Source organism: Thermobia domestica, chromosome 8 (assembly GCF_964235325.1).
Source record: "Thermobia domestica chromosome 8, izTheDome1.hap1.1, whole genome shotgun sequence".
Classification (NCBI taxonomy): domain Eukaryota; kingdom Metazoa; phylum Arthropoda; class Insecta; order Zygentoma; family Lepismatidae; genus Thermobia; species Thermobia domestica.
In genome coordinates, this window is record NC_137461.1 from 191,461,081 (window position 1) to 191,484,771 (window position 23,691).

Here is a 23,691-nt window from a genome sequence, read left to right on the forward strand (position 1 = left end):
CAGGTCATGTAGCCAGAATGAAAGAAAATAGGAAAGCTTTCAAAGTTTTAACTAGGAGTCCAATCGGAAAACGATCATTAGAAAGACCTGGGCGCAGATAGAAGGACTATATTAAAATGGATCTCGCAGAAATAAGAATACAAAGTAGAAACTGGATCCAGTTGGCTAAGGACAGAAGTCAATGAGAGCTTTTGGGAACGCGGCATTGAACTTCCGGTTCGTTAACCCATAGAGTGAGTGAGTGAGAAGAGGAAAACTGTAGCAATTCATCGTCGAATTATTAAGGATTACCGGTACGGCAGAAACTTTATAAGAAGTTGTTGTGTGCATGACTGCTGCAGAGAGTTTAAAGAAGAGCTTATCAATCTAAAAGGGCACTAAAGACGAAACTTGATGCCGGCAGACGATCTTGCTGAACGCGTAAATCATGTGCTTCGTGAAAGGCGTAAATTTCGAAACTGGCTGTTGCGTTCCCTAAAATTTCCGTGCAATTTCAAGGACAGCACCTAGAGAAATCGAATTACACTTGGTGGGCGCTTCGCTTACACTTCATATGATTTAAAACTCGCAATACTTGACAACTATTGAACAGTAGAGTCTATTCATCGCTGTATGTGTGGGGAGAGGGGAAGTTGGGCGTCCAATGAACAATTTTGTTTTGTACCGTTCCGTCATCTCACGTGAATCTCCTCCGATGGCTTAGCGAAAGTTGAATAAAGTAGGCCTCCTTGTTAAATGCAATTTGCTACATATACGGTACTTACATAAATAAAAATTCAAGCAATATGAAAACACTGTCAGTTACTGGGAAGAAACGACATTTCTCTTACAAGGGAAGAGAGGGAGGTTATATATCGAAGTGGAAGATGCTTTATACAACAATCGAAAGCAATATACAACTACTACGAAACTGTAATAAAATTTTTCCAAATGCATATACTGTGCGAGTAATATGAATATACAGGGTGTCCAGAAAGTCCACTGCCACTCCTAGAAATCGCAAACGGTGAGACAGATGTCAAAACAGGGAAACACGTGTTTGATCATTTTAAAAGTACAACGTATCGAAGCAAAAATTGTTATCCCAGGACCACCCGCAGGGTCCCAGGTGGGGTCCAACTCAAAAATTGCAAATGGTAAGTAGGCCAAGTAGCATATTGTTCGAAAGCTGTTGGAAAATGAAAGAAGACGGAACAAGTATCGGCTTTCTAAAATTACCCTGTGCAAAATTGCGGTCGGTCAAAATGTAAGCAAAAACGTCATTGTAAATCTGAAACGGTGAGACAGAAGTCAAAATAGAACACGTGTGTCATCATTTCAAAAGTACAATGATTGAAAGTAAAAATATTTGTCCCGGGGTCCTCCGCAGGGTCCCAGGTGAGGCCCTAATTACTCAAAATTTTCAAATGGCACGGGAGGTCAAGTAGCATATTGTTTGAAAGCTGTTGTTAAATGAAAGCAGATGGAACAAGTCTGGACGCTGTACGATAACACTGTGCAAACATCTCGCGTTTTAGTTCTTCTTTCTGTAGTTGGGTTTAATTTGTTTTCACTTTAATTCTTCCCCTAGTCTGAGATTCTGCTCTTTAAGGCCTATTAATGTGTAAAGAAAGAAAGAAAAGGGAAGAAACGGAAATTATATATCGAAGTGGAGAATGATTTGTACACCAACCGAAAGCACTAATTATGGTCATTAAGAAACTAATATTATTGGTCCAAATGCATGTACAGTGCGAGTCGTATGCATGTTTAATTGTAAGTTTTCCTATTTTCACTGAATATCGCATCAAATCGCATTGGAAATGGTTTGAACATAGTCTGAAACCGACTTCCTAGAAATTTGCGTTTGACAAAATTACTAAATCGTAGTTCATTTTACACGCGCAGTGAATGACTACTTCCATGTACATGTTTGTTTTTGACGTAGGGCAAGTTGCTCGAACAACAGTCAAGCGCCGTCGGTGCGAGAGAACGGGGAAAAGTTCGAACGCGAAGTGCGGAAAATCAAAAATTGCATGACTCCAAATACGGCGTGTTGTCTGCTAGTGACATCATCTGCATGAAGCGTATCATGTAACCAAGTCATTTCGGAACGTTCGTCGCTATCACATTTTCTGCTACTGATTCAAGCAACATGAGGCTTCTGGCAAAACATCGCACAAACACTGAACAAACTGGGCATTCTTGCATTGCCTAGACGTTTGCAAGACAAGAATGCGAATCCAATCATCCGTGCTGTTGTGGTTCTTGCAGCGGTAAGTTGACATTGAAAGTTTATTCAGGTTTTGTAACATTTGTTAGTTCACGGTTTCAAAAATGCCTCAAATGAATATTGCCAACTTGCTACCACTTGTCCTCGACCAAGTCCAAAGTTATATCCGCAATAATAGAATCAAGTCATCTCCAACAAGTGAATGTGAAATTGAATTTGTGGCAACCATCAGTGACATCATGATTGAAGGCTGTGAGAAGAATGATGCAATATCTGACTCACTTATTCTCACCGACTTTTTCATGATTGATGCAGAAATACCGAGTGATACTCTTCCATAATCAAGAAAGAGCTCGGTAGAATTAGCTGCTGATGCTGATTACGAGCCATCTTCATTCGCCGGTTGCCCATGAGGCTCGAAACAATATACTGACGATGAGAAGAAATTGGCGATTGATTACGCTTGGACACCTGTAGGCACATACAGGAAAATCACATCAATCGTAAGAAATATTCATGGGCACCAGACTGGCCTCAAATACGCCGATGAAAAAAAAAAAAAAGAAAAAAAAAGCAGCTTGAATCCGGTGGTGACAGGGAAACTTTGCTAAAGACACATTTGCAGATTTCAAACAAACTCGAGCAAGCGGATTTGATTTCCATGATGAAGACCTGCAAGTTTGGGCTGCTCGACATGCTGCAAAATATAATGTCTCTCGTTCGTTTAATGCTTTGCATTGGTGGGTACAGAAGTTCAACAACAACCACGGAATTATCAGCAGAAGAATTATTGCATTTGTTACCAAGTCATCCTTTAAAGATCAAGAACGGCTACAGAATGAAGCTGAACAATGGTCAATGAAAATTCATGATCTGATTAACAGCAGACAAATTTCTCCAGCATTTGTATCTAATGCTGATCAGTTGAATTCAACTACGAGATGACAAGGACAAGATCGCTTGCTTACGTTGGTGAAGATAAAGTTGAAAAATCAGTGCAATCCAAAAGCGCAACGACTCATTCAATTACACTCCTGCCTATTATTACAATGAATGGAACAATGTATGAAGAAATTATGATCACCTTGAAGAAGCCTAGTGGAACTTTTGGCCCACTCGTCTGGCCATCAATGACGAAACCAGAAAATCTAGTCCTTGACGCTTCACCTAGCGGTGTTATGACACAAGAGAATCTTGTTTTGCTCCACCATTAAGGACCATTCACTTATCAAGTGAGAATTCCAGACAATCTACCTAACGATATTTCACTGTGTGTAGAAAATATTCCGAAGAATTGCACAAAGTTTTGTCAACCACTTGATGTCTACGGCTTCGGAACTTGGAAAAACTACCTAAATAAGCTATGAAGGCATGTACCAATATGCTTTCATAAAAGCTGGGTTGAAAACTGGTGTACATCATAATTTCGATTTTCCGAGCGCATTCGCTTTCCATTTTGCAATCGGCACTTGTTACTGTGAAACACTTGCACGTTTTCGCTGCTCCTGAAGCAAGAAAATTTTTTGTTTCAATCATTTTATACTTGATAATCCAGACAACGAGCATATGTACTAATGTGCATTATATATTAATTAGTTAGTTCCATACTCAAAGATGTCAAATGCCATTTCCTTCCTTTCTTTATTTCTTAATTTGCTTTTATTATATTTATTTATTTATTTAAATATTACTACGCCCTAAGAGCTGAATCTCACAGTATGGCCATTTCCTTGCTTCCTGTTGAAAATGAAATGAAATCTTTGAGTTTTACGTCCCGCGGTTATGCCGATTAGGCTGAAAGAGACTGTGATGATGAGTAATGAATGAAATGGTGGAATGAAGAAAGTGGGAGGAAACGGGAGAACCCCGAGAAAACCCACGCACACGGTGTTTGTTCACCACAAAGTTCACTTGGCGGGGGCTGGGATCGAACCCGGGACCCCAAGCACCAGAGGTGAACGCTCTACCACTGAGCCACCGCGGCCCTTTGCTTTCTGTTGAGTACAAGAATTAAAATGAAAAACTAAAACCCGACTACACAAAGAAGAACTAAAACGCAAGATGTTTGCACAGTGTTATCGTACACCGTCCAGACTTGTTCCATCTGCTTTCATTTAACAACAGCTTTCAAACAATATGCTACTTGACCTCCCGTGCCATTTGAAAATTTTGAGTAATTAGGGCCTCACCTGGGACCCTGCGGAGGACCCCGGGACAAATATTTTTACTTTCAATCATTGTACTTTTGAAATAATGACACACGTGTTCTCCTATTTTGACTTCTGTCTCACCGTTTCAGATTTACAATGACGTTTTTGCTTACATTTTGACCGGCCGCAATTTTGCACAGGGTAATTTTAGAAAGCCGATACTTGTTCCGTCTTCTTTCATTTTCCAACAGCTTTCGAACAATATGCTACTTGGCCCACTTACCATTTGCAATTTTTGAGTTGGACCCCACCTGGGACCCTGCGGGTGGCCTTGCGACTTTTTGCTTTGATACGTTGTACTTTTAAATGATCAAACACGTGTTTCCCTGTTTTGACATCTGTCTCACCATTTGCGATTTCTAGGGGTGGCAGCGGACTTTCTGGACACCCTGTATATTCATATTACTCGCACAGTATATGCATTTGGAAAAAATTTATTACAGTTTCGTAATAGGCGTCATTAGTGCTTTCCATTGTTGTATAAACAACCTTCCACTTCGATATATAATATCCCTCTTTTCCCTTGTTAGTGCTACAAAAGCTATTTTTTCCCTCGAAAACTACGCATTGGAGTTTACTACAAGCATGTTATTTTGTTCATTTCTGTGTGTTTCAATGCACATCTATAACCACAGGAGTAAGAAACTTCTGCTTTTTGGTATACAAGTACATATAATGTCAATATTCGCTGAGAAAATATACCGTCGCCTGCAGAAGAATAAAATTGTTAGTTTAGAACAAAAATGTGGCGACCCGAGTAAGATGCGAAAGAGACCATAATAGATACGGCGTTCACTGAACAGCTAAATCCCAGAAAAGAAATCTCAGTGTAGCAATTGTAGACTACCAAAAAACTTTCGATTCTATCCTAGGTTATATCTAAGGGAAATATTACATAAATAAATATATTATATACGATAATCGAATTTCTGAAAACAGACATGAAATTGTCCATAAAGTTACATCTTTCCAATAGTCACTACAAGACAGCATCCCAAAATATTACTATAAAAAGAGGAATATTCAAAAGGTGACTCTCTCATGGATCTCTACATGCTTCCATTCTCTCAACAGATCATTAGTGAACACTTCTTACGGCTTTAAAGCGAAATCACGAAATAGAAATTTACAATCAACCACTTAATGGCCTAAAACTACATGTAAGCTCTCCAAAGTCAACTCCACAGACTACTACAAATAGGAACAGATTTTAACCACGACGTCTGTATGGATTTAGCAATAGACAAATGCAAGTCAATACATCTACAAAGAGAAAAAATAAACACAGAAGAGCTTTCATTAATGAAGACTGCAAACCAGAACACTTAACGGAAGAATAACATTACAAATGTCTACGAATAATACTACTTCGAGGCATGGAACAGAACACAATAAATGCACATTACAGAAAGATTTCCAGTCAAGAATTAAGGCGATACTCAAAATTTAAAGCCATACACACATTTGCATTAACCCTCATTACATATTCATTTAGCTTAATAAAACGGACAGACTGATTAAAATAACACGAATGATCAGAACCTGAATGACAGAATGCAGGATAAAACTCAAAAGCTGCAATAACGAGAGTGATACTCTCCACAGTAGCCGTCATTGGTATCACAGATATACTAGAACTACACCAAGATCGCAAATAATTCACAAGAAATTTCATGTAACAGAACAACATCACTCTATCTAGTTATGACAGATTTCACCACAAACTATAAATAAGATAAACAAAACATAGAACATGGAGAACAAAAGAATTTCAGAAATCTTTACAACTCACCTAGAGTACAGCAATACAGATAAATGACAAATCCGTGGTTCAAGAAAACTCGGACCTTTTTTGAAATAGTGGGGTTTATGATGGTCGTCCAGAATAAAGTGATACTAACCCGAAACTACTGTAAATACATATTAAAGAAATCCTGGATGAAAAATACAGAAAATGAGAACGCACATCAGAAACAATTGAACATATCACAGATGAAGATACAAATAATGTACATACCGTTAAGAAGTAAACTCACACTTGGAAGCCTCTGAACAGGTCGGATTAGTAGTTCTTGGAGTGTCTCTCGCCCACATTCCGGTTTAGTTTGGCAAATTTTCAAGAAGGCGTGAAATCGTGGTTTCGTTTGATCACATTTAACCAAAGTTTCTTTCATATCTTCAAACGAATTCACAAATGGTGGGTACGCTTTAATTAGATCATCTGCCTACAATAAAACAAAGAAAGGATTCAAAATTAAAATAAACTTTATTCTATTTGTAGCAATAAACAATATTACGAAGAATTTCATGTAATGACCAGCGTTATGTGGAACAATCAGCTTCATATTATTTTTGGTGGGTCACGTGTGTGTGTAATATTAACAATAATGCGTATTTAATTTTGCTTTTCTTCGTTTATAAGGTAATATCTAATTAGGTGAGCGTTGTATCCCTTTTAAACCAAGTCATACACAACTACTAAAACGAGAAACATTTTTACCATAATACGAACTACTCTATACATTTGCAATTCGCTACTTTCCAATGTATACTCCTGAGCCCATTGAATGTGTTAAGCTTTATGCACTGCAGTAACAAGTGCCCTTCTTCATGATATTAGCGGATTGATCCGTTTACGTCCGACCGATTTGGCAACGTTGAAACAATCCATGTAGTTGCACTAGAAACGTACAAGAGACGTCGTTTTCAGTATACTAGGTCAGCTTGTAGGTGCCCGAGTGTCGTGTTGGTACTATTGCCAAAACTGAACAGTTATTGGAAGAATAAATCATGGCTGTTTTCCACGCACACTTTTTCGTAAATCGAAGAGCAAAGCAGGGTTGGGCAAATGGGTTAACCAACTTAAGATATCGTGGTTAAACAAACACAAATGGAACCCATACAGAAACATTCGACAACAAAAGGGGCACGTTTGAGTTTACCAACAATTGTCGCCTGAAGTGCTGCGTGGAATTCGTCAACAGGCAAACCAGGATAATCTACCACCCCAAAATGACATGGCCCAGAAATTAAATTTGGCGTAGACATTTTTGTCAGTCCTGTTATCCGTTGCCGTCTAGCCTGCAGTGCATACATAAAAGCCGGGTTCAAAAACTTCTCCCACACCACACTACTAAAAATGAGACGAAGCATGAAGCAGAAATTTGCTCGTTAAGCTATATGGAAATTGAACTCTGGTTTCTCATTTGATGGCAGTTGCTCTACTGCTTAAGTAAAGTAACTATCTATACCTGCTTCATCTCATTATGAAAATAGTTCCACTTAGTACGTGCAGATACAATGCTGAACAAAACAAAAAAGCTGGATTGGCGAGGATTCGAATCCCGATATAACCTTTCCTAAAAAGTTATTTCTTATTGCATGCTTAAATAAAAACAAAACATTTTAAGATATCCACAGAATAGTTGGTTAAGTCTGCAAAGGCAACCACCAAAAGCTGTCCAGCTACTTGAGGATTGAGAAGTTGGAAAATGAAATGAAATTTCTAATTTTACGTCCCATGGATGTCTTGTAGGATAAACGAGACGGGTGGTTAATGAAAGTGAATGATTATGAAAGAATTGGTAGAATGAGAATTTAGGAGGAAACAATATAACGCAAAGAAAATCCGATTCGATTCCCTGCCTCTCCAGACAATGACCAGAACAGCATGCAGCGTAATAACAATAAATGCATATTATAACATTTTAGATAGCAAATGTTCCCAAGTTTGAAAATGTTTAACCTACAGAGTAGAGTAATTTCCAAGATAATAATGTGAAGTGTCTAGATCATAGATGTTCATTTTACTCCGACCTCACTCACCCTCGCCCTTGCAGTGGCAGCTGGCCCTCGCCCTTGTTCGCCCTCGCCCTCGCAGTAACAGTTAGCCCAAGCACTCGTTCACCCTCACCCTCGTGCTGGAAACTTGTCCTCGCTCTCGCACGCCCTCGCGAAAGAAGTTGTCCATCACCCTCGCGCACCCTCGCCCTCGCAGTGAAAGTTAACCCTCGCCCTCGCGATGGGAGTTGTTCCCCGCCCTCGCCTTCGTGCTGGAAACTTATCCTCGCCCTCGTGCACCCTGGCGAAGGGAGTTGTCCATCACCCTCGCCTTCGCAGTGAAAGTTGGCTCTCGCCCTCACGAGGATGGTTGTCCATCGCCCTCGCTCGCCCTCGCTCCCGTACTGGAAACTTCTCGCTCTCGCGCACCCTCGCCCTCGCGAAGGGAGTTGTCCATCGCCCTCGCCCTCATATCATTGAGGGCGAGGTTATTAGAGGGTGAGGAAGCCCTCGTGAGGATTAGATCCTCAATTTTCTAGCCTATTTGCTGAATTATTACCTTAACATAGTCTTAAACAGAGAAAACTAAACATAACATCGTATAACTTACTACGGATCACCTAAAATGGAACAAATCACTGACTACTCCACACTTAATATTACCATGAATATGTTCAGATAAAATCTAAATAGAGTTTCCTTTACATCTTTCGGTGCAAACTGGTGTTGCCCATGAGACGAGACGAGAAATAAGGTTTATCATCTCGTTTCATAAATATTAAGGTCTCGTCTCAATTCTCGGAAACTTCTTTATTGTCTCGGTTCTCGAAGACTAACTTCCCGTCTCGTTCTGTAAATTTATGTACAAAATGTATTCCTTTGTTTTCAGAATCCTTCTGCGTCACGAGAGTCGTAAGAAGGGTGTATCTAACAACATTTAAACCATATATATTATTGGAATATATTGTGATTTGAGTATCTTAAAAGCTCATAAATAGTATTTGAGACCTAAGACTTGAGTGAACTAGTGTTGCTTACTTGATTCGAAAAAAAAAAAAAAAAATCCGAGAAATGCTTATTAATTGGTAAGTAAGTAAGTAATATTGTCTATTGTCTAATAATAATATAAAAGATAAGAACATGTGTCCGACCGAACTTTATTACTACTGCAAAAAAACTAATTAAGAAATTATCATATTTAATGTATTTTAGCAGGACAATATGTCTTCAAACACACAATTAAAAGTAGAAGCTGCTCTTGAGGGAAGTTATAAAGTTAAAAATTTAAAGCTTTCTTGCTTCAAAGTAAGGGGGGGAAAGGTAATCTAATTGACTTACAAGCTGCAGGGCTCGATTGCATATGCTATATTGCCCCAAAATACAAACAAACAAACACACACACATATCTATCTATCTATCTGTCTGTCTGTCTGTCTCTGTCTGTCTGTCTGTCTTTGAGCATATAAAACTTGGTTTTGGTTGGGAGACGATTAAAAAAAATCGCACCGAGGCTATACCATCCGGGTGTTCATGAATGTAGTATCATATCACTTAATATCTATTTTTACAACAGAAGTTGGAAACATAAAGAAATAAACTAGTACTCAATTAACTTCAGAACATATTGCTTGGTTCCAGAAACTTAATACAAACTATTCATTTAATAATTAAGCGCGAGCCAAAACGAACTAAGCCCGAGCCCAGTTCAAAGAAATATGCCCGAGCCCGAGTGAATGCGAGCCCAGTTGAGAGAAATGAGGGCGAACCCAGTGCAAACTGGCCATCTATGAAAAAAAGTCATTCCGTCAAGTCTTTTTAAATCTGACTCTTTAAACATGACAGTACAGACACTTTTTATCCAAAAAGTCTCTACCACAGGCAGGGCAACAATGAGGCACACTTGCTTCTAAACGTAGAGCTATTTCTATCCGGAAACATTCATGAGAAACATGCAAATATTATATTCACTTGCACTATTATTTTTAATAATTATGTGGAAGTACACAAGAGAAATTGTCTACTGCAATTAAATAAAAGGAAGAATATGACCAATCTATAATCTTGCTATGACATCAATTTTTCATCTAGGGGACACGGCAAATCTTATTTTATATATTCCTCCAAAAATGGTCAAACATCAAATTCAAAATAGTTGTTGTTAAGAAAGCTTGTCCTCCTCCATCGCGTCCCCTCGTTCTCGCGAAGGAAAGTGTTCCTCGCCCTCGCGCACCCTCGCTATCGCAGTGGAAGTTGACCCTTGCCTTCGTACACTCTCGCCCTCGCGCACCCTTGCCCTCGCAGTAACAGTTGGTCCTCGCCCTCGCGAAGGTAGTTATCCATTGACCTTGCTCGCCCTCGTGTTGGGAATTTCTCCTCGCCCTTGCACACCCTCGCCATTGCTGTCGAAACTTATCCTCGCCCTTGCGTCATTGTGGGCGAGGGAATTTAAGGGTGAGGATGCCCTCGAGAGGGTTAGCATCTCTGGTCTAGATATAGTGGCTGCTTTACATCGAAATTCGGACAAATGCATTCTTACATACACAATTCTTTCGAAACAGCACAATCATTTGCTCCTAGCTCCAATTCCCCCACAGTTAGTCCTAAGCATGTGTTGAAAAAGGAAGAGAGACCCTTCGACTTAGCAGACTGCACGCCTTATGGCAGTCTATTCGTGAAGAAGAAAAAGGAGAGGCGTTTCGAACCTTCCTGTGTATATCCTTCTCTTCCTCATAGGGAAGGACTAAAGGGAAGTGCATATCCCTATCAGGAGGGGAGCGCCTTCAGTCCGCCTCTCAAATGGTGACTAACTTGTACCATTAGGACTAAGAGTGCACACGGTACCACAGCACGTAAAACTGAGATAGTCGGGGTAGCTAAAAATGGACGGACTCGGACGTCCCTTCTGCCGGAGGAGAATTTTTCAGCCCATCTCTCTAATGGGCGACTAACATGTGCCATTGGTTCGTAAGAGCACGTAGTATCTTGGCAAGTAAAATTGAGTTGAGTTGATGTTAGTTTTAGCGTCCCTTTCAGCAGCGAGGCTATATGAGACGTGGACCTATTGATTAACGTGGAATCCGAACCACATGTGCTCCCACCGGGAATCGAACCCGGGTCTCCCACGCTAAAGGCGCGTACGCTAACCGCTTAGCCACAAGGGAGCTCTACAAGTAAAATTGAGATAGTCTAGGTAGGCAAGAAATGGGTGAATTTGGACGTCCCTACCAGGGGAAGAAAGACCTTGGCCCGTCTCCCAAATGGGCAAAAAACACGTATTACTGTCCGGGATAGTGTGTACTTGGTACCTCAGCACGGCAATTTTCAGGAAGGTTCCCATACCTCCGTCCCTACCGGAAAGGAGAGACTCAGTAAGAATTCTGAAAGACTTGAGGTAAACTGTTTCTCTCGCCCCACAAGCCCTACTGGGGAGATAGGTAGTCTCCAAAATGGGCTATTAACTCATGTCTTTGGGTCTGGTAGAATACGGTACCTCAACAGGTGTTTTAAGCGTACTTTGAGGTAGGCTTGCTGTCACAAGTAACGTGCCGATCCTACTAGAGGTTGTTTTATCTCCCAAATGGCAATACCTAATTCGGCAGCGGCAGTAGCTCTCAGCAGTTTCTGATTTAAGTACTATAGATGACAAAAACTGAACTTGCAGTAAGACATCAACTCGTTTTTGTAGTATTTCTAGACTATTATTACGAGCGATGATCGGAAAAAAGAAGGTTACGAAGCCTATTATGGCTTATGTGTGAGACATAGCTGGTAGATCAACACACCTGATGATATAGGACACTCAATACTAGTCCCCGATGTAATCACTTCCTTTGTTCAAGCACTTGTTAACTGTAGATGGGGGTTTTCCTTACCGGTTGCACAGAAATCCGCGTCAAGTTCTCGTTGCCACCGTGAGGCAGCAGTTTTGACATCATCTTTCCTACAGTTAAGGCCATTAACCACAATATTCTGCACAACACCATATAGTAGGTCCAGCTCAGCTGATATTGAGCGTAATGATGATGATCTGTCCACACGAATACACTCATCCACATGAGCAAAGTTCACGTGAGTAGTTGAGGTACTGGGTCTACCAATATCTAGGGTTGTCATTAATTATACCGGTCCGTTCCTCTTCGAAAGTACATCACTTCGTTACATGTTACCTTAAAATTGAGCCTTCCCTATGCATCTCCACAGTCTGCCTAAATGTCAGTAGGTGTAGCATTTTTAGTTTACATGAACCGCACTACTAACCTCACTTTTAATCTTGATCAATTTTTCAGACGAGTCACCACTTTAAACATCCATTATACATGGTCGGAATCTGAAGTTTCAAACTTGCAACAAGACGAACATGTTATTAATCTACAAATAACTTTTTGTTAAGTTACAGGGAATAACAAAAAAGCTAAATGCTTTGTAATCTTTTCTTCCCGATCATCCCTCGTAATTGTTGAATAATTCATTAAATGTATGCCGATCATTCTACTAAAAAAGTACACAAACCAGTGAAACTAAAGCAACGGAGTAATACAGCAAGCACACAAATGCATACTAGTATGTAGTATGCACCCGGATCGGAATGAAAACAATGGTTGGCACTTACAAAAACGAGATGCGCAGTAGAAAAAACGTGTAAGATATCAACGGTTATGATGTAGACATATTAGAATAACCAGACACTAAGTTATGATAACTAACTGATAAAACTAACAGTGAAATAGCTCGAAATCAAATATCTTTGAACTATACATAAATATTTTATTGATTATATTTTGTATTATTTAAACTTAAAATTCAATCTACCAACAAACTACTAGAATATGTACTTACGTATTTTAAATATATATTCCCAATGCTAAATCCTTCTTTCCAATGTACAGCGGCCCATTTTAATTCATCCAAAATTTGCTTGTGCACTTCATATATAGGTGGTATTTCTCCAAATATCGTTTTTATTTCAGTGCTATTTAATAAAGGATCGCCGGAGTTTCTTCTACTTTCCAGGGGAAGTTTAAACATCTGAAAAGTAACAAATAAGAAAAAGGGAAGGAAGAGAGAATTTTAATTTCATTAAGAGTTAGGAGAGAAATAAGTGGAATGAAGATAGTTTATTAAACTAACACATTATTTTTAACTACTACTTGGTTTTCTACTACTGAATTCAATCACTGTAATTAGTTTCACTTTCATTCTCTCAAGATGTTCAAGAGTTTTTAATATTCAGTAAAGCACATATTCTTACAAACATTAATAGATGTCTTGCCATGTCCTATTTTCTCGTACGCAATTACTGAATTCACGGAGATCAGAGCTGCCACCTTCTTCCTTGCCTTTCACTTGGGAATGGAAGTTTTGATAAAGTTGTAGACAAATAATGGGAAGGATAATCACTAAATTCTACGATGGTACCTTAATCAGAAGGTTAATTTGTAATCATTCCTGCCTTTCGCCCTTTTCCGTCTCTTTTATGACACCAAAATATACTGTTGCCAGGTCTTAATACTTTTCAATTTAAAAAAAAATTAAAAATAATGAATAACTAGTTATGATGTACTTTATGAAAATTTGTAATTTTGTTGGTTTGCTGAGTTTAGTGACCCTTCAACCCTAAGGCTATATAGGACGCTAACCTACAGTTTAAGGTCAAATCCAAACCATTGTAATGTGTTTAAATTTCAAGGCTCTCCCACGGAGAATCGATCTCGGGACTCTGTACACCAAAGGTGGGCACGCTAACCGCTGGACTAGTGGAGGAGAGCGAATATCTGTAATTGTAGTAACCAGATAATTTGAATTATTATTGACATTTTTGTTTATATCTTTCTTTAATATCCCATGTTTAAGTTAGGTTCATTGATCTGTGTTCACCAAGAAATATGCTGAATTCTTGTGATAAAACACGCATCTGGCAACTTCATTTTAATGTCGCGGAAGAAGGGTGGAAAAGAAGAAACGGTATTAAAATGGAGATCATTAATTATTTATCGTACTTAAGAGTTTACCTCTTTATTATTTACCTAAGCTCATCAAATCCTTAGCTATTCCTAGCTAAGACTCCGGAAAAGGATGGCATTCTCTACCATCACAAAATGGGTAAATGAATACAAAAATACAGCACAGAGAAAGTTATTAGTATTTTATGTTTAGGATCATGTTATTAATATTTTATGTTGATTTTGACAATTGGACTTAATGGAATAGCATAATGAAATGGTCTCTCTAATTTTCTAAAATCTTATATAATGAACAACAGAAGAAACTGACCTAAATCGAATTATTTACGAACACACACACACACACACACACACAAAACGAAGTATTGAGTTGGTTTTCTGTGTTATTTTTATTATCTAAAATGAAAAGAACAAGAGAAACACAACCGGCACTGCCACTATCTATCAATAAATAAGGCTCTTTCCAAAAATATCTGGGATATCTGATTAGTGTGTACCAAACTCATGTCTTCTTTTATATATATATATATATATATATATATATATATATATATAAACCACGCAGAATTTCACAGATTTTAAAACAACCACTCAATCAGAATAAGTTTATATCCAGAAGGAAGTAGATTACACAGTCAATGGCGTAACTAACAGGCCTGCAGGGCTCGCGATGCAGGTGGCCTACGGCGAAAGGTTGTTCATTTAAGTTCCAAAGATTATGATGTTAAAATAAACTTTTCAGGTTTCAAATTATTTCAAGCATTTTTTTTTCTCAATATTGTTTTAAAGTCTTCTGATATTTTCAAGTTAGTGCCTAAAAACCTATGGAATCTGAAATAATAAACAAAAAACGATTTGGCAATATTCAATAATATTCAGCTGAGATTCAATTAAATTTTACAGGGTGTCTACAAGTTTTGAGAATCAAATTTTCTTGACCTTTTCTTGACGATTTTACAAATGTTCTTGACCAAGTACTATGGTATTTTAGGGTATTTTTTAAATCACCTATCAATGGCGGGTTAAGATGAAAGCTAAAGGTATTTTACATTTTTGTCTTAGCAACTTATAATTAATCAAGACTGCACATCTAATTTAACTAATCTTATCACCTCAATGTTACCTCCTAGAATACACTAACTTTCATCCTGAATGGCTTTATTTATTGTGTCAATGAATAATTGCTAAATGACAGAGACTGCGTGTGATTACAGTGATTTTTGACATTCTAGTAAGTACAAATACTCACTACCGTGACAAAAAAAAGTCAGTCACCACAAAGCATATGATAGCTTGCACATTTCTACTTGCATAAAACATTCATCTTCATTCAGCTCATAAATAGCTTTTTAAGTAATGAAAAATACACATTACTAAGCAAAAATATAAGTAGTAACAAATACTTTTTAACAGAACATCTATGTTAGACCAAGCACACTTACATACTCATTTTCTTTTTTAGATCTGTAATTTCTTTGTCAAAAGAATAAACTTCGTGTGTCTGCTGCATAAATCTCTTCATCTCAGAAAAAGCTTAATTCTTGTGCAGCCTTTCTCTATTAGCCACTTCCTTCTCTTTGCTCTTCTTATCCTTTATAGCTTCCTGTCTTCTAGATGATGAACTTCTTACTGCCAAATTCACTGCTTTAGTTATCTCAACGTTAGAAATCACTCTTGCAGCTGTAAGTGTTCCGTACACTGCTCATTGAGCAACAAGCAACTCTTCTGTTAAGTTTCCTACCAACACTCTTTATTAACTGAGAAACCTCTTTCCACAGCAGCATTGACATGAAACAAGATCAGAAACTGGTGAAAGAACTCAGTTGTCGAAACACTATTCACACCTATGTCATGGAGAACGTTAGAAAGAAACACATCCAGTTTGTCTTCTAATCAAATGATTTAACTACTTAATTAAAACACGCGGAATCGCAATGTTAAAAGTAGTCCCGTTTTACACAATTAGCCATCGATAGAGATAATGCTTCTTACACACAAACTCTTTAAGGGCAAAGGTTACACAAGACAGTCGTAATGAGCTATTCGTCATTACATTTGGTGAAATACAAGAGGCCACTTTAACAATTCTGCCTGCCAATGGGCACTTTTCAACAGTTTCTTGAACAGTGATCAAAAATTCTCTGCACTGGTGCCTAAATGGAAGGCAACACTGGCAATGTTTCGATAAGGTTGTGGTGAACCTCGCTCCTACTATATTTTGTGTATTTCATGGGTATTTTTGCAATATGTAAACTAACTACGAGTCCCAGGAACGCAGTAAGTACTGATATGCATTTCTGTAATTAAATACGAACCTAACGTGAGAAGTGTGCTTTGTATCGCATTACTGCGCGGCTCAGCAAACAAAACAAACAAAAGAAAAACGAAAATACTCAGGGTTGGAAACTTCTTTACACGGAGCATATTGAGGTTACATCTCGATTCGATCTATCGAAATCAGGATGAGTGCTTGTAGTGAATGTCCTAAGAACGTATCAAGACAGGATGTAAGCTCTAAAGTCGAGTGTGTAGACTGTAATAACATGTATCATATCAAGTGTGCGCAACTTAAGAAAGTAGATGTACAATTAATGAAAGACGAAAACAGAGAATGGCGGTGCAAAGTGTGTTTAAAAGAAAGGCGGAAAAGCACGCAGAGTGGGGATGAATTAAATCACGAAATTCCTAGTTTAGCAGATATGTATAAACTCTTGCAGGATTTGAAGGTTTCTGAGTTAAAGAAAGATAACGTTAGAATTGAAAATGAGTTGGGCAAGTCCTTAAACCTTACACATGAAAAACTTGATGAGAATGTTAATTTGGTAAAAGAACAATCCGTAAAATTAGGGGAGTGTTTAGAGAAGATAGAACAATTAACGTCCGAAAATGCACAACTGAAAAAGCAAGTAAGGGAACTGCAAGCTCAGATAGATGAACAGGAACAATATGGGAGAAGAAATGCTGTGGAAATTCATGGTGTGCCCGAACAAGTGAACGAAGATACTTATGAGGTGGTTAAAAATATAGGAAAGGCGTTAGATGTGGTAATCAGGGAAGAAAACATAGACGCATGTCATAGGTTGAAGAAACGACCTCATGAGAAAACTGCAGGCATAATTGTAAAATTTGTTCATCGCAAAACTAAGGATAAATTAATGGAGAAACGAAAAGTCAAAAGGGATTTCAATGCATGTCAAGTTGGTTATGCGAATAATGAGGTGATATATATCAATCACTCTCTTACGTCATTTCGCAAACGTCTGTTTGGTCAGGCAAGAAAATTGCAGAGAGAAAAACAGTATGCATTATTATGGGTTGACCATTCAGGTGTAATTAAATTGAGGAAAACTAGGGATGATAGGAATGTGTTTGTAATTAAATCAAAGGAAGACATTTCGTCACTGATGTAAAGAATGTCTGAAGGTAGTTCGATTTCTATTTACTATCAGAATTTTAGAGGGCTGAATACTAAGTGTGATGAATTTAAGGAAGGTCTTTTGGCAACTAGTGATGAATATAATATAATCATTCTGACGGAAACTTGGTTAAAGAAAGGCGTATATGATGCAGAATTATTTAATAATCAGTACAAGGTATACCGAAAAGATAGGATTGGAAAGGGAGGGGGAGGCGTATTGATTGCTATAAGGCGAGAGATAATATCCAGTGAAGTGAAAATAGCAAATAATTTGGAGCTTTTAATCATAAAATTTGTAGTTAAAGGAAATATTTATTTTCTTGTAACGATATACTTCGTGCCTGATTCTAGATTAGATTATTATTATGATTTCTATAAAATATTTGAGGAATATAAAATTATGAAAAATTTAGCAAATGATAATATTTTTATAGTAGGAGATTTTAATTTACCGAAAATTAGGGATCCAGATACGAACTTACTGGATAAAGGTTCGTTATATAAAGCGTTGGCTGACTTTTTAAATCTCTACGATTTAAAACTAATAAATAATGTTAAAAATAGTGAGGGAAAGACCCTTGATTTAATTTTAACAAATATAAAACTTCCTATTGAAGTAAATAAAGGGGAGGCTCTTGTAAAATCTTATATTTATCATCCGGCTTTACTTGTAGATATAAAACTTAAATCAAAAGTGAGTGGTAGGCTTAGTGAACCAATAATTGCATACAACTTCCGAAAAGCAAATTTTTATGAAATGTATAATAGAATCCAAACAGAAGATTGGAGTAACTTAGAGAAAATAGATGATGTAGAGGAGGCAGTTGAATATTTTTACAATAGAATACGGTCAATATTTGATACAACAAGCCCTAAGAACTCTTTAAATAAGGAAAAGAAATATCCACGTTGGTTCTCGGAAGAAATTATTCAATTAGTAAAATTGAAAGAATATTATAGGAAGCATAAGAAAAACTCAGTATATAACACAATGATGTATAAAAATGTAAGATCAGAACTGAAACAAATGATAAAAGGAGCGTATAAAAAATATGTAAATGAGTCAGAATTAAATATTAGAAATGATATAAGTGCATTCTGGTCATTTATAAAAGACAGGAAGTGACAAAAGTAGCACCCAAAGTTATGACTCTAGATAACAGGGAATATTGCACTAATAAAGATATTGTTAATGGTTTTGCAACTCATTTTAAAGCTGTATATCTGGGGGTTCCATCAACTTATAGAGTGAATGACAGAAACAATTATTCTCAATTATATAGTACACTAAAGTTAGATCCTGTAAATATGACGGAATATCAAAACGCTATCCGTAATTTAAAACCTAAGAGAACATGTGGAATAGATGGAATACCACCTTGTATTATTAAGGGTTGTTCGGAGGTTTTAATGCGTCCTTTATGTGATATATATAATTTGGTGATTAAAACACAGATATTTCCAAATACCTGGAAGGTATCTCGTATTAGTCCAATTTTTAAGAGTGGAGAAAAAAATAAAATTGAAAATTACCGACCGATATCAATAATTTGTGCTCCAGCCAAGGTATTAGAATATATACTCTATATACGTATTTTTAATCACGTTAAGTCTTTTATTTATCAGAACCAACATGGATTTTTTACAGGTAGATAAACTGTTACAAATCTGATTAATTTTGTTGAAGATGTACAGGATGCATTGCATAAACAAAATAGAGTGGATACTATATACTTTGACTTCTCAAAGGCATTTGACAAAGTTAATCATATTATTTTATTGAATAAATTGTCAAATTTTGGTTTGAGTTTGTTGTTTTTAAAATTAGTGGCATCGTATCTTGAATATAGAAAACAATAATGTTTCATACAACGGTCATCAGTCTTCTTTCTATCAAATGAGTTCTGGCATACCGCAAGGCTCTAACTTAGGACCTTTATTTTTTCTAATATATGTAAATGATTTACCGTCTAAAATTAAACATTCGAACTGTATAATGTACGCGGATGATTTAAAATTGTATAAAGAAATAAAAAAATAAGAATGATGAATATATGTTACAATCCGATATTACGGAAGTCTACAATTGGAGTGTTGAAAATATGTTGTATCTAAATTTACAAAAATGTCAATTTATGATAACTAAAAAGCGGAGCTATATTGATTGTAAATATTACTTAAATGGTGTTGAATTGGAAAGGAAATATGAGGTTAAAGACTTAGGTGTATATTTTAATAATAGCTTGTCCTTTAAAACTCATATTGATAATATAACGAATGATGCTTATCGACTGTTAGGTTTTATCATAAGAAGTACAAAAAATATCCGTGATTTATCTGTTATTGAAATATTATATAATTCAATAGTTCGAAGCAAATTAGAGTATGCGTCAATAGTACGGTCACCAAGTTGTAAGTCACAAAAAAAATGAAATTGAAGCAATACAAAAGAATTTTTTAAGATATTTATATTTCAAAAAATTTTGTGTTTCATCAGATCAGAGAAAAATTTCGTATTTATGGTTATTAAAGGAATTTCACTATGTCAAATTAACAAACAGAAGGATTGTAGCCCAGCAAATGTTCCTATATAAAATTATCAATGGATTAATTGATGATAGTACGTTTTCGGAAAGAATATGCTTTAACGCTACCTCATGTAAATTAAGAAATAGGAATCTTTTGGTAAATAAAATACCCAAAACAGTGGGATATAAAAATTCACCATTATTTGCAATGTGTGAAGTATACAACAAATTAGTAAAAATATGTGATTTGGATTTTAGTTGTAAAGCGAAAAATTACTGCAATTTGGTGGAAACTTATGCAAATTTGGAGTATATGTAAACCCCTGTCTGTAAACTGCAGCACATAATAGTAGGAGGTAATGGTAATAGGTCGCGAAACATGAATATTTATGTATGTTGGCATTCTTGTGCATGTTTGTATTTTTTATTTTTGTGTTTCTTTCTATTTTTTGTATTTTTTAAAGTACTTTTCTGATTCTAGTGTTTGTTTTAAACATAGATGTAATTTTTTATGTAAGACTCCTGTAATTGGGATTCTCCTGTTGGAGTCAGCGGATTTAAATAAATAAATCTCCAGATGCTTTAAACCTTTGCAAGTAGCAGAAGTACCAAAACCAACATCTACATCCTGAACCATCTTGATATTAGACGAATCTGTCAAGTCAATGGTCGTGAGCTTTCTGGCGTTGTTTATTCCATTCATGACATTTTTGTGAATGAGTCTGGTTGCAATACTGTACAGCAGACTGTGTACAGTTCCGTGTACATGAATGGCGAAAGTGAATCATTAGACTGAAATCAGTGAAATGTGGCAAGAAAAGGCTCCAACTCACGTGCAATCGACTGAAGAAATTAAAGCTTTGCAACTAGAAGCTGATCCGCAGAAATTCTCGGATCTTTTCAAAGCCCACAGAAATGGTTGTACCTTTTAGAAGTTCTTAATTTGAGGAGGCTTTTTTTGGACACCATCCACATACTTTCTGAGTGTTGGGCAAAATCAATTGAAATCAATTGCAATTGATCAATCAATTGAAAGTAATTGCTCTGGAAATTAATTGCAATTGATTTCAATTGCAACTGATTTCAATCTGTAATTTGCAATTAATTTCAATTGCCATTGAATTTAATCATAAAATTTGCAATTAAATTTTCGTCAATTGTTAATTGGTTACCAGGCAATTGAAACTTGTAATTGTTAATTGTCAATTGCAAAGGGCCCAATTGAAACATTTAATTGTTAATTGCAACTGACAATCGAAACTTGTAATTGTTAATTGCAATTGAAGTCACCAATTAAAAGTGAAGATAAGAAGATGTGTGTATATTGTGTTGTCCACTTGTTGCTGTTTTACATATTTCAAATAAGGTACTTATAAGCAGGGGTGCCCATCCCCCCAAAGCTGATGGCGCACTCCCCCCCAAAACTAATAATCTCTTCCCTCCTCAAAACTAAGTCCTCTAAAAACAATTGCCCAGTGTAGCAGTAGTTTTTATAGTACTAGTAATTGTTGTTTTTATTTCCTGTAGTAGTATTATAGAATGCTTGTAGTAGTAGTAGGGGCAGTAGTAATTATAAAAATGGCATTACTTTTATTAGTAGTCTTGGTAGTGTACAATACTAAATATGTTCTATAAGGATATTGAAGGGTATAAAAACTTCAACACACTGTGTATGGCACAGGTATTTTTTTTTTTTTTTTTTTTTTTTACAATTAGTAATATTTTTTTCTTTACAAAATATTGATATAATTCCCTTGTACATGAAAAGTAAGACGCAAGCTACAAGTTATTGAGTTTGATACCAAAAGAAAATGTTATCCTCGAAATTAGCCTACAAAAAGAAGTGATATCCAACAGAAAACATTCCTGTAAAAGAGCCAAGTACGAGTGGCCTTAAAAAGAATTGAAATCACAAAAATAGGCGCCAAGTTCTAGTGGACAACAGTTACAAACACTCACTGGCTCACTTCAAATTTAGATTTGAAACTTGGCTGTTGTCTGTATGGTTACCACTAGCTCAAAATTATGTCAATCAAACTACTTTATAATTTTCAACAGACAACATAGGCAAGTTTCAAATCTAAATCTGAAAGTGATTCCTTGAGTGTTTGTAACTGTTGTTCACCAGAACTTGGCGCTCATTTTTGTGATTTCACTTCTTTTTAATTAAGTGGAAAATGTAATCGCACAAACAGAAAACTATACAAAATATTATCATTAGTTCATTTATTATACATCATGTAGCAATTGAACAGCATTACTTATTGTGTCGTACATGGTATAAATAAAAAAATAAATAAATGCTCCCAGCAGAAAATGGGTAAATTACCTACACAAAGCGATAAACCGACCAGCCCATCCTTTCATATAGCAACTTGCGCGGTACTTCATTCATAGAGTTTCTAAGCAGGGGGTAGGGGGATTCATTCTCGAGATTTAAAAAAAATCGCATCGTGTTCCAATGTTATTCTGACGACAGCAAAATTACTTATTCGACATTAGAGTAAAATTCTTCCCCATTTTTTTTTTTCTCGATGGCACAACTTGCGCCATTCATCCCTCCTGTGGGCGGTCTTTCTCTCTTAAAACGAACCAACCTTTCCTTTCATACGGCTACTTGCGCGGTACTTCATTCATCGAGTATCAAAGCAGGGGGTACGGGGGTTCACCCCGGAAAATTTTTGAAAATTAGCTTCTCAAAATCGTGTTTTAATGCTATTCCGACAGTAAAATTGCTAGTTCGAAAGTAGAGTAAAATCCCCTCCAAAATTTTTCTCAATGGCGCAGCTTGCGCCATACATCCCCCCTGTGAGCGGCCCTGCTTATAAGAAATGCTGGATAACTACCATCCCTTCGCCCCCCTGGAAAGAAAGCCGTGAAACTCAGTATTTTTTAAAAAATATATTACGTTTAAAGTTCTACCCCCTCGAAAGAACTTTATATGTCCGTCATGCATACAATTTACGGACAAAACATTGACTCCTAAAACAACGGCCGAGAAAAACAGCAACTGCCGACAAAATCAGCGATAAGGAAAACAAATCCAATCATTAGAAAAGTCTCAAAATTAGGGGGTAATTGGGAATAATATTTCCGGGGGTGGAGTATTTCCAATCATTACTCACATGCACTCATTTTAAAAATTCGAAACATCACGTTTCAAAACGCCCTGGCTTAGAAATTATAGGGCCTATCCCAAGCGGTTTAAAGAATTACACAGAAACTGATATACGCTCTATCTAAATATCCATATTTCAGAATTCACCGGTACAAGCGAAACGAACTCACCACTAGTACTTAAAGGAGTATCCCTATACTTTAACTTTCTTTTTACAGTTCCTTTCACCGATAAAGGAGAATGGTAAAACATGGATATTTAGATAGAGCACGTACTAGTTCCTATGTAATTCCTTAAACCGCTTGGGATAGGTCCTATAGTTTCTAAGTTAGGGAGTTTTGAAAAGTGCTTTTCGAATTTTCAATAGATCATAACTCTGAAAAGAGACGTTTTTTGATCAATGTTTATTGGAACTTTTTTCTTTCATTTCATATAAGGAATCGCATCCTACAGTTTTTCGGTGAA

The 23,691-nt window shown here is 36.7% G+C and overlaps 1 protein-coding gene across 2 annotated transcripts in view; it reads right to left on the reverse strand.

Moving 5' to 3' along the window:
• The window catches only part of pbl (epithelial cell transforming 2 pebble), a 286,114-nt gene that overhangs the window by 134,303 nt on the left and 128,120 nt on the right, over window positions 1-23,691 (reverse strand). For both annotated transcript variants that reach the window (XM_081769346.1, XM_081769347.1), the window contains 2 exons: window positions 13,039-13,227; window positions 6,440-6,647 (listed from right to left, as the gene is read on the reverse strand). In XM_081769346.1, the coding sequence (XP_081625472.1) occupies window positions 6,440-6,647; window positions 13,039-13,227 (397 nt within the window). The remainder of the gene's footprint in view (window positions 1-6,439; window positions 6,648-13,038; window positions 13,228-23,691) is intronic.